Here is a 12,481-nt window from a genome sequence, read left to right as displayed (position 1 = left end):
ATAGTGATTTTGAACATCTTTTCATGTGTCTGTTGGCCATCTGTATATCTTCTTTGGAGAAATGTCTGTTCAGGTCTTTTGCCCATTTTTTAATTGGGTTGTTAGTTTTTTTTGTTGTTGAGATGCATGAGTTCTTTATATATTTTGGAGATGAAGCCCTTATCAGATGTATGGTTTGCAAATATCTTCTCCCAAATGTTAGGTTGTCTTTTCGTTTTGTTGATGGTTTCCTTTGCTGTGCAGAAGCTTTTTAGTTTGATGTAGTCCCATTTGTTTATTTTTTCTATTGTTTCTCTTGCCCGGTCAGATGTGGTGTTTGAAAAGATGTTGCTAAGACCGATGTCGAAGAGCGTACTGCCTATGTTTTCTTCTAGAAGTTTCATAGTTTCAGGTCTTACATTCAAGTCTTTAATCCATTTGGAGTTAATTTTTGTGTATGGTGTAAGGTAAGGGTCTACTTTCATTTTTTTGCATGTGGCTATCCAGTTTTCCCAACACCATTTGTTGAAGAGACTTTCTTTTCCCCATTGTATGTTCTTGGCTTTTTTGTCAAAGATTAGCTGTCCATAGATGTGTGGGGTTATTTCTGGGCTTTCGATTCTATTTCATTGATCTGTGTGTCTGTTTTTGTGCCAGTACCATGCTGTTTTGGTTACTATAGTTTTGTAGTATATTTTGAAATCAGGGAGTGTGATACCTCCAGCTTTGTTCTTTTTTCTCAGGATTCCTTTAGCTATTCGAGGTCTTTTGTTGTTCCATATAAATTTTAGGATTCTTTGTTCTATTTCTGTGAAAAATGTTGTTGGAACTTTGATAGGGATTGCATTGAATCTATAGATTGCTTTAGGAAGTATGGACATCTTAACTATGTTAATTCTTCCAATCCAAGAGCATGGAATATCTTTCCATTTCTTTGTGTCTTCTTCAATTTCTTTCAGAAATGTTTTATAGTTTTCAGTGTACAGATCTTTCACCTCTTTGGTTAAGTTTATTCCTAAGTATTTTATTCTTTTTGTTGCAATTTTAAATGGGATGGTATTCTTAATTTCTCTTTCTGCTACTTCATTGTTAGTGTACAGAAATGCGACTGATTTTTGTATGTTGATTTTGTATCCTGCAACTTTACCATATTTATTACTTCTAAAAGTTTTCTGGTGGATTCTTTAGGGTTTTCTATATATAAAATCATGTCATCTGCAAATAGTGACAGTTTCACTTCTTCCTTTCCAATTTGGATCCCTTTTATTTCTTTCTCTTGCCTGATTGCTCTGGCTAGGACTTCCAATACTATGTTAAATAGGAGTGGTGACAGTGGGCATCCTTGTCTGGTTCCTGTTCTTAGAGGGATACTGTTCAGTTTTTCACCATTGAGGATGATATTAGCTGTGGGTTTCTCATATATGGTCTTTATTATGTTGAGGTACTTTCCTTCTATACCCATTTTATTCAGAGTTTTTATCATAAATGGATGCTGTATCTTGTCAAATGCTTTCTCTGCATCTATTGAGATGATCATGTGATTTTTGTTCTTCATTTTATTAATGTGGTGTATTACGTTGATTGATTTGTGAATGTTAAACCATCCCTGCATACCTGGAATAAATCCCACTTGATCATGGTGTATAATATTTTTAACGTATTGTTGTATGCGATTTGCTAGTATTTTGTTGAGGATTTTTACATCGATGTTCATCAGTGATATTGGCCTGTAATTTTCTTTTTTTTTGTGTTGTCCTTGTCTGGTTTTGGTATCAGGGTAATGTCAGCTTCGTAGAATGAGTTAGGGAGCTTCCCCACCTCCTCAATTTTTTGGAAGAGTTTGAGAAGGATAGGTATTAAGTCTTCTTTCAATGTTTGGTAGAATTCACCAGGGAAGCCGTCTGGTCCTGGACTTTTATTTTTGGGGAGGTTTTTGATTACTGTTTTGATCTCCTTACTGGTGATTGGTCTATTCAAATTCTCTATTTCTTCTTGATCCAGTTTTGGAAGGTTGTATGATTCTAAGAATTTATCCATTTCTTCCAGATTGTCGAATTGGTTGGCATAAAGCTTTTCATAGTATTCTCTTATAAACCTTTGTATTTCTGAGGTGTCTGTTGTAACCTTTCCTCTTTCATTTCTGATTTTACTTATTTGTGCCTTCTCTCTTTTTTTCTTGGTGAGTCTAGCTAAAGGTTTGTCAGTTTTGTTGATCTTTTCAAAGAACCAGCTCTTGGTTTTATTAATTTTTTCTATTGTTTTTTTGGTCTCTATTTCATTTATTTCTGCTCTGATTTTTATTATTTCCCTTCTTCTACTGATTTTGGGCTTTGTTTGTTCTTCTTTTTCCAGTTCCTTTAGGTGCATTGTTAGATTGCTTATTTGAGATTTTTCTTGTTTGTTGAGATAAGCCTGTATCACTATAAACTTCCCTCTTAGAACCGCTTTTGCTGTATCCCATAAATTCTGGCATGTCGTATTTTCATTTTCATTTGTCTCCAGGTATTTTTTGATTTCTTCTTTGATTTCTTCGTTAACCCAGTCGTTGTTCAGTAGCATTTTGTTTAATTTCCATGTATTTGTGGCTTTTCTGATTTTCTTCCTATAGTTGATTTCTAGTTTCATACCGTTGTGGTCAGAAAAGATGCTTGGTATTATTTCAATCTTCTTAAATTTATGGAGACTTGTTTTGTGGCCTAATATGTGATCAATCCTGGAGAATGTTCCATGTGCATTTGAAAAGAACGTGTATTCTTCGGTTTTTGGATGGAATGCTCTGTATATATCTACTAGGTCCATCTGTTCTAGTGTGTCGTTTAAGGCCAATGTTTCCTTATTGATCTTCTGTTTGGATGATCTATCCGTTGGTGTAAGTGGAGTGTTGAAGTCCCCTACTATTATTGTGTTACTGTCTATTTCTGTTTTTATGTCTGTTAATAATTGCTTTATATATTTAGGTGCACCTACATTGGGTGCGTAGATATTTACAAGTGTTACATCCTCTTGTTGGATTGTTCCCTTGATCATTATGTAATGCCCTTCTTTGTCTCTTTTACAGTTTTTGTTTTAAAGTCTATTTTGTCTGATATGAGTACTGCTACCCCAGCTTTCTTTTCATTGCCATTTGCATGGAGTATCTTTTTCTATCCCTTCACTTTCAGTTTGTGAGTGTCTTTAGGTCTGAAGTGTGTCTCTTGTATGCAGCATATATATGGGTCTTGTTTTTTTATCCAGTCAGCCACCCTATGCCTTTTAATTGGAGCATTTAGTCCATTGACGTTTAAAGTAGCTATTGATAAGTATGTACTTACTGCCATTTTTTAACTTTTTTTTTTCCTCAGTGTTTTAGTAGTCCTTCTCTGTTCCTTACTTCTTCTATACAGAATTGATGGTCACTTTAGTTTGACCTCTGTCTGAAAGCTCTACTCTTTAACTCCCCTCCTCCCTCCTTTTATGTTTTTAATATCATATCTAACCTCTTTTTTGTGCATTTGTATCCATTACGTTCTAATCATGGAAATAGATAATTTTTCCTATTTGTGGTCTTCTCTTTTCCCCTTAAATCAGTCCCTTTAACATTTCTTGTAGCACTGGTTTCTTGGTGACTAACTCCTTTAATTTTTGCTTATCTGGGAAAATTTTGATCTCTCCTTCCATTTTGAATGATAACCTTGCTGGGTAGAGTATTCTTGGCTGTAAGTTTTTTCCTTTTAGCACTTTAAATATATCGTGCCATTCTCTTCTAGCCTGTAAGGTTTCTGCTGAGAAGTCAGCTGATAGCCTTACGGGGTTTCCTTTGTGTGTAACTTGACATTCTCTTGCGGCTTTTAGGATTCTCTCTTTATCTTTAATTCTGGACATTTTGATTATGATGTGTCTTGGTGTGGGCCTCTTTGGGTTTATCTTGTTTGGGGCTCTCTGTGCTTCCTGTACCTGGATGTCTGTTTTTAGCTTTTATTTTAATTGTGACATACACCAGCATCTCCAGTGCTTATACAGCATCTCCAATGCTTATGTAACTGCCCCAACTCACTCAGCTGCTTCCTAGAATTAATCCACACTCATTGTAGAAAACTTGGAAAACCACAAAGGGTAAGCCTATCAGCACATTTTGGGGATTATCTTTCTAGTTTTTCTGTGCACGTGTATTGTATGTATTAGGTAATTTATTTACCAAAATGGTATACTGTAATTCTTTGCAAACTACTTTATAAAATAACAATATAGTTCACCATGTCAGTAACATTTCTTCTACAACATGGTTTATTAACTGCATTGATTTTTTTCCTCTGTGGATTATCATAGTTTACACATAAATAGCCCCATATTTTTGACACCAGTAATGTTAAATTTTTGTTTTTACTACACACAATTTAGTATCTTTAGATGTACCTTTTAAAAAATTTGAAGGCAGTGTCAAGTCTTTTAAGGCATTTGAAACATTTTGTCTTACCTTCCATAGAGGTTGTATCAATTTATATTTCCTTCTCAGCAGTATCTGTCTGGCTCTCTTGACACCATCTTCACATGCACCGACATATTATTTTTCATGTGTGCCAATCTGAGAGGATAAAATTGATCTCTCTTGTGTTTCCTTTTTAAAATTATGGAATTAATAATATGTGTTTAATAAAACTAAATAATTCAAAAGTGTATAGAACAAAGCATGAAAGTGCCCTCCCCCTCCCCATCTGTGCACCTCCAACCACTGTCAGCAGTTTGGAGTGGGTTTTCAGATTTTCTCTGTTTATACGCTGTGTATACGTGTACTCACAAGAGCATGCGTGTGACTTCTAGGTTTTGAAACTATGTATGATACATTTGAAATATTATTTCCTACTTTACAAAATGCTGTGTTGTTATTTTTCCCCTTAGAGAATAATATTCAAGTAAATAATACTTGTCATTGACGTAAGCATGTATCCTTGTTTTAATAGGCATCAAGCATGATGGAACCATGTGTGATACCTGCCGCCAGCAACCGATCATTGGCATTCGATGGAAATGTGCAGAGTGTACAAATTATGATTTGTGTACGGTTTGTTATCATGGAGATAAACACCATTTAAGGCATCGCTTTTATAGAATTACTACACCAGGAAGTGAGCGGTATGGGAAACAATTTTTCTTCAGTTGCAATTCCTTTTTTGTGTTAAATTTTTTATACTATTAAGCCTTAAAAATAGGAGTAGGAAATCGTTTCTGGCAGCTAGTTTAGTCAGGAGGTAGCAGGTAGCAGGCTAGAGGTGGAGCAGGCCCCAGGCCTGCTATATAGTGAGAAAAGAGCTCTGTGAAGATGGAGCTGTATGTATTATTCCAAGATAATCTGGGCTATTCTTTGTCTCGTATAGAGACTTGGCACTACTACTCAATGTTTGGAAATGCAAGGGTAGCCCAAGAGAGGCTGATTATTTTCTTCTTACTATGCATTCTGTTCTATTAATTGCTATCAGATGAACACTAGGGCCCATTGATTGAATCAAGAGGCATTTATTAAGTCTATGGTGTAGCTGCTGTACTTGTGCACATTTGAAGATAAATAAGACAGTATTCTTAAGGAGTTTACAAGTTAAGGGATTATTTGATCAACAGTGATTATCATGTGATGTTTCGGACTTTCTGTAGAGATATGTGTTAAGTGTTTTAGGAGCAAAGAGAGAGGAGTATTGTGAATGGGTGTAGAGTTTCAGGTGATTGAGTCTTCTCATGTAGACATGGATAATGCATAGACGCAAGAATCTAGCCGGTCAAAAGGAGGCAGCAGGAGTAGTAGAAAAATGGATTTTGATGTCAGACTGTCTTGATTCAAATCCTGGTCCTACCATTTATTAACTGAGTAATTTTGAACAAGTTATTTATTTTTGTCTTTTGCTTACAATTTTTTAAGTTAGGGTATAAAAAAGACATTCTAAAAATGAATAGAATAATGAGATCAAGTAGAAAAACAAAAGAAAAAAAACCCCCAAATCTTCCTGATTTCATGAATGAGAAAGTTGTAGAAGAATAAAGGTTAGATGATGTTGGAGAACCAAGCTGGTCCAGGTAGTTGAGTGTAGAGTCTTTTTCAAGGTCCATAGTCTTCTGTAGGTGTGTAATGCCTTGGAGACAGTTTACTGTATGTCAGATCCAGCCCACAGATGTATTTTACTTGGCATATACAATGCTCTAAATTTTTGAACAGTTGCTAACCTGTTAAAATCAGGTGATTTCACACAAAAATCTAAGTTTATGAATTCTGAACACACACACACACACACACACACACACACACACACGGACACAGACACACAGACACAGACACACAGACACCCAGAAGACTGTCAACACTGGGCCTGCATTTGTTCATGGCAATAGGTGGCTAAAGTGTATAGAAGCACCTGCACCCTTTAGACAGGTGGTGCTCTTTAGTTCAGCAAAGTCCCTACCACTCCCTGTTGTCTTCCTAAGCCTGAGATCAAGTGCCACTTGCCATTTGTCATTGCTGTGGTGCTGTCTTTCTTAGGCCCTCATTTATATTACTTGCCTGACAGTTGTAGGGATTTAAGTTGGCTATCTCTAAAGTAGTGAAGAGTTTAATGATACTCTGAAGTGATTAGAATGGGTTCATGTGTTGATTGCATTACTGTTTACTTTTGTGACCTTGGGCAAATTACTTACCTTTTTGAGACACAGTTTCCTCATTTGTAAAATGAATAATATAATGATACCTTCCTCTTAAGGAGTGTAACAGACTTTTGTGCTTTTGTGTATAGTACAAGCTCAGTGAATATTAGCTGTTGTTGTTGTTATTCAAACTACTACTATTATCATCATCATCACCACCTATGGAATCTAGAAGGTATTCCTGTCACATACTGCTATAGAATGAACCAGAACAAAGAAAAATTTTTATATTTTCAAAATAACCCTTTTTTTACAATCTTGTTTAAAAAAATAAATTACTGTTACCTATTTTATATAAATTTGAAAATAAATAATTTTATTTTTAGGGTTCTGTTGGAGTCTCGTAGAAAATCTAAGAAGATTACAGCCAGAGGGATCTTTGCAGGTGCCAGAGTGGTACGAGGAGTGGACTGGCAGTGGGAAGATCAGGATGGAGGAAATGGCCGTAGAGGAAAGGTAAAGTTTTTTTCCTGATTCACCATGTTATTCTAGAGTGTTCTTTGTTCAGGAGATTTTTATTACTACTATAATTAAATTTCTTGGCCCATTTTTTTTCCTATGCCAAAAAAATTTTTTTTAAATCTTCATTTGTTTTTTTTCCTGGAAGAAAAGAGATTGTTCCTGCTCTGTTGTAAATATTGGCATTCCTTGAGAAGGTCGTTGGGTAGATTTTGCCTTTAGGCTTCATATTGCCATTTTGTTGCCTAGAATGCCTTTGTGAACATCCTCTTTGGACCAGTCCTCCCTAAGCAGTCTCATGCTCTCCACTTTCTTGATATTAAAATTTCATTTGAATTTACTTGTTTTATATTCCATTCCCTCAAAGTCCTGTCTGTTTCTGAGGGGTAATAAGGCAGCTACTTTGTTATCCAGTCCACTTAAGTCCGTTACCCTCCTCAGGTAGCGTGTAGAGCTGTCTAGGGGTCAATTATAGTGGTTGTTCTGAGGGGAATTTTGTACAGCCTGTTTAACTGATGTGGGGTAGCCAGAGATATTAGGGTAAGTGAGTTGTTGGTTTTATTTTGGGTTTTATGTTGCCTTTGCTGATTATTCATTCATTAATTCAGTCAACAAATATCAAATGTGTATACTCTGCGTTATGCTAGATTCTAGATGTACTGATGTCAGCAACATGTCATGTTTGAGACTTAGATGTCAGTCACTATCAGTTCCACTATTACCTTCTTGAAAAAATTGTTTTTAGCGTTGAGGAATGATTTTAAAGTCTGTCATCTGAGGAACCCTTCACAGGAACTCGAAAGTGTTTTTTGTACAATTTGGTACTATATAGATTCTTTTGAATTTAAGATTTTTAAATGTTTTTTCAAATAGATGTTTTCTAAATTCAGAGTATTATTATATTGATCTCATTTTAAATAATAAGGTCTAGTTTTAATGTTTGGAAGTCAGACAGATGTATTTTAGCTATTATATTTTAAGTACTTTAATTTTTATTAAGGAAGCAAACTTTTGCTTTTTTTTAAAAATTCAGTAAATATTTATTGAACACTTACTGTGTTCAGGCTTCTGTTTCAAGCATCAGGGATATAGCAATAAACAAAAGAGTTGAAGTTCCTACTCTCCTGAAACCTATTTTCTAATTAGGAGAGAGAGACAAAAAATATAAATCTAAATTCTGTGACTGTAGTGTAGCCCGTGGACCAGCAGTGGTGGTGTTACCTGACAGCTTGTTAGAAATATAATAATAGTTACCCTTCTTCCTAGACCTTCTAAATTAGGATCTTCATTTTAACAAGATCCCTAAGTCCTTTATATGCACATTAAAGTTTGAGAAGCACTGCTCTAAAAAGAAAAAGAGAGCAGTGTGGACTTGGAAAAAGGCACCACCTCTAGATGGATGGAATGCTGTGAGGACATGCTTGGCAAGCTAATGGCAGAGAAAAGGACCCCTTTGGAGGTGGGCACAGGAGCAACCTTGCCCCAGCTCATGGGGTGTTGGTAAGTGGAGCTCAGGCTGTATGTTCAGCCCCTACTCTCCTCCTTGGCGAGGCCCATTGTGCAGTGAACAACTTCCACAACCATTTGTAGCAGTCCTGAATCACATAGAAGAATGTATAAAACGTATGTGAAAGTTTAAAGAATATTAATAAAAATTAACCCTTTTGTTCCCAGTGTACAGATTAAAAAATAAAATGTTATGAGTACCTTTAAAAGCCTTCTGTTTACCCTTTTTCAGTTGCAGGCCCCCCAGGGCAGCTGAATTTTGCTATCATTATTCCATTGTTTTTCTTTATTGTTGTATGACTTAGTGCTGTGTACTACAACATTTAGGATTTAATTTTTGAAGAACCAAGTAGCAAGCACAAATCTAGCTATTGTGAGGACAGAGCAGAGTTACCACTTTAGATGAAGTCTCCCAGGAGATAAAAACCGAATAGAGTCTCTGGGTAACCGGTCTTACTTCTCTGGGAGTTTAAAAGAGGGCTTCTGGGGTGGTCAGTGGACAAGGTCGTTAGTGGGTTGAGGGTGCAGCACAGTCTGGATATCAGGCAGGGCAGAACTATGGGCCAAGTGCTGGGCATTGGGCAGGAATATGGTCAGAGGGGATGGGTTACTAGGTATTTTTTGCTTCTAAGCTTACCATGGGCCACCTCAAAATTTTAGTAGTAGGTCAAAGCAGAATATTCTGTGGGGTGAGATGAGAGACCTCAGCTGATCTAGATGGCAGAGAATGGAGGATGGAGGGGAGAATGGGAACTTCATTATTACGTAGTCCGCAAGCCAAGTACACTTGAGAATTAGGGTCAGGCTCACTTGTGTGTTGTGTCCTCAGGTCACTAAAATGGTATAATGACAGTAGGGATCTTGGTGATAAGATAGCCTTCAGCGTGTCTGGCCTATGAATCACAATGATCTGCAATTTGGGCAGATCACCCTTGGTGCCCAGCAGTCACCCTGGAAGCTCGCTTTGATAACTACCTTTTCCTCTTTCCTGGCTGGATCTCATGTTTTCTGTATTTCAGTACATTATCTTACTTAGCTTACTCTTTCCTTTCATAGAGTACACATTCTAGTAACTTCTTTTGAAAGAGAGCACGAGAAGTAAAATTTTAATGCTTTCATTCTAAATATCTTTTTAACTTTATATTCTTCCCCACAGTTAATTATATGGTCAGAGGGTTGGAAGTTATTTTTTTCATCAGCTTTTGAAGGCAGTTGCTGTTAAAGTCTGAAGCCATGTAAATGGAACTTGCTGGGGTTTTGTTTTATTGACACTTTTAGGGGGTAAAAAGTAGGCATTCTTAAAGCTTTGATTCGTCAGTATTTCATTTTTGGTTTGTTACGATTTAATACGTTACATTTTAAGAATGAAATGAGGAAAAATAAATGAAACCGTCTTGCACATGTGACTGTGAGTGAGGGAACTTAATATGATAATAAATCTTCAGGGTAACATTGTTTAAACACGTTTGAGATCAAATTCAGTTTTTATTTCTGACTTTTTGATCTTGTATGTGAATAAAGAGTTTTAAGTCCTCCTTTTTCCTTCAGTGCCAGCTGCTCTGTCCCAATCCCCTGGTGTAACCCACATGAATAATACGCAGGGTATGCTTTTCTTTTTTTTTTTTTTTTTGAGGTTTAAGATCCTTACATCACCTTCATTACTACATGTGTTCAACTATATGGCTAGCATGAGCTGTGTTATGGGTTATATACCAACCCAGGCTGATGTTGCAATATTAGTGCAATCTGTGGCCCACCACATGCTAGCATCTATCATGATTTGCATGGTGATAACAGTGTTCACACACAAAAATAAACATGTCAAGTGTAGACTTTGGCAAACATGATGTAAAGACGTCATGGAAGTGTGTAGTGTATTCTTAAAGGGTTTCTTAAGCACCACTACCTGTGTTAGTATTTTAAGACTATTTTTCATTTTACAAATGCTTTTGAATATATGTCAGTTAAGTATTTCATGTAGGTACAGTAGAGATAGTTTCTATTGTACACCAGAGTAGAAAGAGTAGTATAACAAATTCCCATGCACCCATCACCCAACTTCAAAAATTGCCAACATTTAAAAAAATGTAGGGGCCGGCCCCGTGGCTTAGTGGTTAAGTGCGCGCGCTCCGCTGCTGGCGGCCCGGGTTCGGATCCCGGGCGCGCATCAACGCACTGCTTGTCCGGCCATGCTGAGGCTTCGTCCCACATACAGCAACTAGAAGGATGTGCAACTATGACATACAACTATCTACTGGGGCTTTGGGGGAAAAAAATAAATAAATAAAAATCTTAAAAAAAAAAAATGTTAAGCCAGCCCTGATAGCCTAGCGGTTAGAGTTCGGCGTGCTCCGCTTTGGCGGCTCAGGTTCGGTTCCCGGGTGCAGGGCCACACCACTTCTCTGTCGGTAGCCATGCTGTGGCGGTGGCTCTTCTGGACGAACCAGAAGAACCTACAACTATACACAACTATGTTCTGGGGCTTTGGGGGGAAAAAGGAAGGAAAAAAAGGAGGAAGAGTGTCAACAGATATTAGCTTAGGGCGAATCTTCCCCTGCAGAAAAAAAAAATGTCATTTATTTGTTGAAGAAATCAGGTTCTTTTGATTTGGCCAGTTGATTCTTTATGATATTGTTTAACTTGGTCCTCTAACCCTTGTATTTCATATAAACTAGTTGTTAGATATAGAGGCTTGATTAGATTCAGGTTCAGTTTTATTTTGGCAAGAATACCTCTTAAGTGGTGCTATGTACTTTTTATTGCATCACATCAGGAGGCACATAAAGCCTAATTTGATTATCCTACCATTAGTGATGTTAAGATTGATCAGTGGATGCAGGTAGTGTCAGTTTGATCCGTTATGGAGTTTTTCAGCAACGTTTTTTTTTTTTTTTTTTTTGTGAGGAAGATCAGCCCTGAGCTAACATCTATGCTAATCCTCCTCTTTTTGCTGAGGAAGACCGGCTCTGAGCTAACATCTATTGCCAATCCTCCTCCTTTTTTTTTTTCCCCCCCAAAGCCCCGGTAGATAGTTATGTCATAGTTGCACATCCTTCTTGTTGCTGTATGTGGGACGTGGCCTCAGCGTGGCCGGAGAAGCGGTGTGTCGGTGCACACCTGGGATCGGAACCCGGGCCGCCAGTAGTGGAGCGGGCGCGCTTAACCGCTAACCCACGGGCCAGCCCTCAGCAACCTTTTACCTAATGATTTTAGCAGCCATTCTGCATGTATTTCTTAATCAGAATTGAAAGTATAAAAGTAATGTAGTTATTTTCTTATGTCTTCCACTGTGTTTCCCCCTCAATAATAAGTCAAATTATGTTAACAAATGAAGGAATTTTATTTAGTGATTCAGAGCTTGACTAGCAAACTTACTTATATCCCAAGTGATTTGAAATTTAAGATATATTTGATTTAAATAAAATATGTAGTCTTTGTTTTTTAGTTAGTGAAATGTTTTTTTGTCCTCCTTATAAAAATACAGATTTATTTAATCTAGCATTGCGTTTTTAAAAACAAATGAAGTAGAATCTGACTATATTAGAATCAGAAGGAATTTTTTGCTAAAGGTTGCATGTTTCACTTTAGAGTGTTAGAAACTGTTGCTTTGTTAATTATACAGTGGTTAGTTGTAAAAATCATAAAGCAAAGCAAGGCAGGGTTGGATTCTAAATTCAGGGTGTTAGTTACCTCTGTTGGAAGGCAGGAGGATGGAATTGATGAGGGGCACACAGAGGACTTGAAAAATACTGGTAATATTCTTTTCCTTAGGCTGATTTTCATTTCATTTTTTATTGTTCTTTAAAGTTTACATATGTTATATATTTTGAAATTAAAAAGAATGGACTCATTTACTAACAATTTGAAATATTTC

At 36.7% G+C, this 12,481-nt stretch overlaps 1 protein-coding gene across 3 annotated transcripts in view; it reads left to right on the top strand.

Moving 5' to 3' along the window:
• Nucleotides 1-12,481, top strand: part of MIB1 (MIB E3 ubiquitin protein ligase 1) — a 118,039-nt gene that overhangs the window by 16,228 nt on the left and 89,330 nt on the right. For all 3 annotated transcript variants that reach the window (XM_058556824.1, XM_058556823.1, XM_058556825.1), the window contains exons 2-3: nt 4,917-5,088; nt 6,969-7,098. In XM_058556824.1, the coding sequence (XP_058412807.1) occupies nt 4,917-5,088; nt 6,969-7,098 (302 nt within the window). The remainder of the gene's footprint in view (nt 1-4,916; nt 5,089-6,968; nt 7,099-12,481) is intronic.

The sequence above is a fragment of the Diceros bicornis genome, chromosome 16 (genome assembly GCF_020826845.1).
Source record: "Diceros bicornis minor isolate mBicDic1 chromosome 16, mDicBic1.mat.cur, whole genome shotgun sequence".
NCBI classification, from domain to species: Eukaryota; Metazoa; Chordata; class Mammalia; order Perissodactyla; family Rhinocerotidae; genus Diceros; species Diceros bicornis.
The sequence above is the reverse complement of the archived record's forward strand: the minus strand, read 5'-3'. Positions and strand labels throughout refer to the sequence as shown.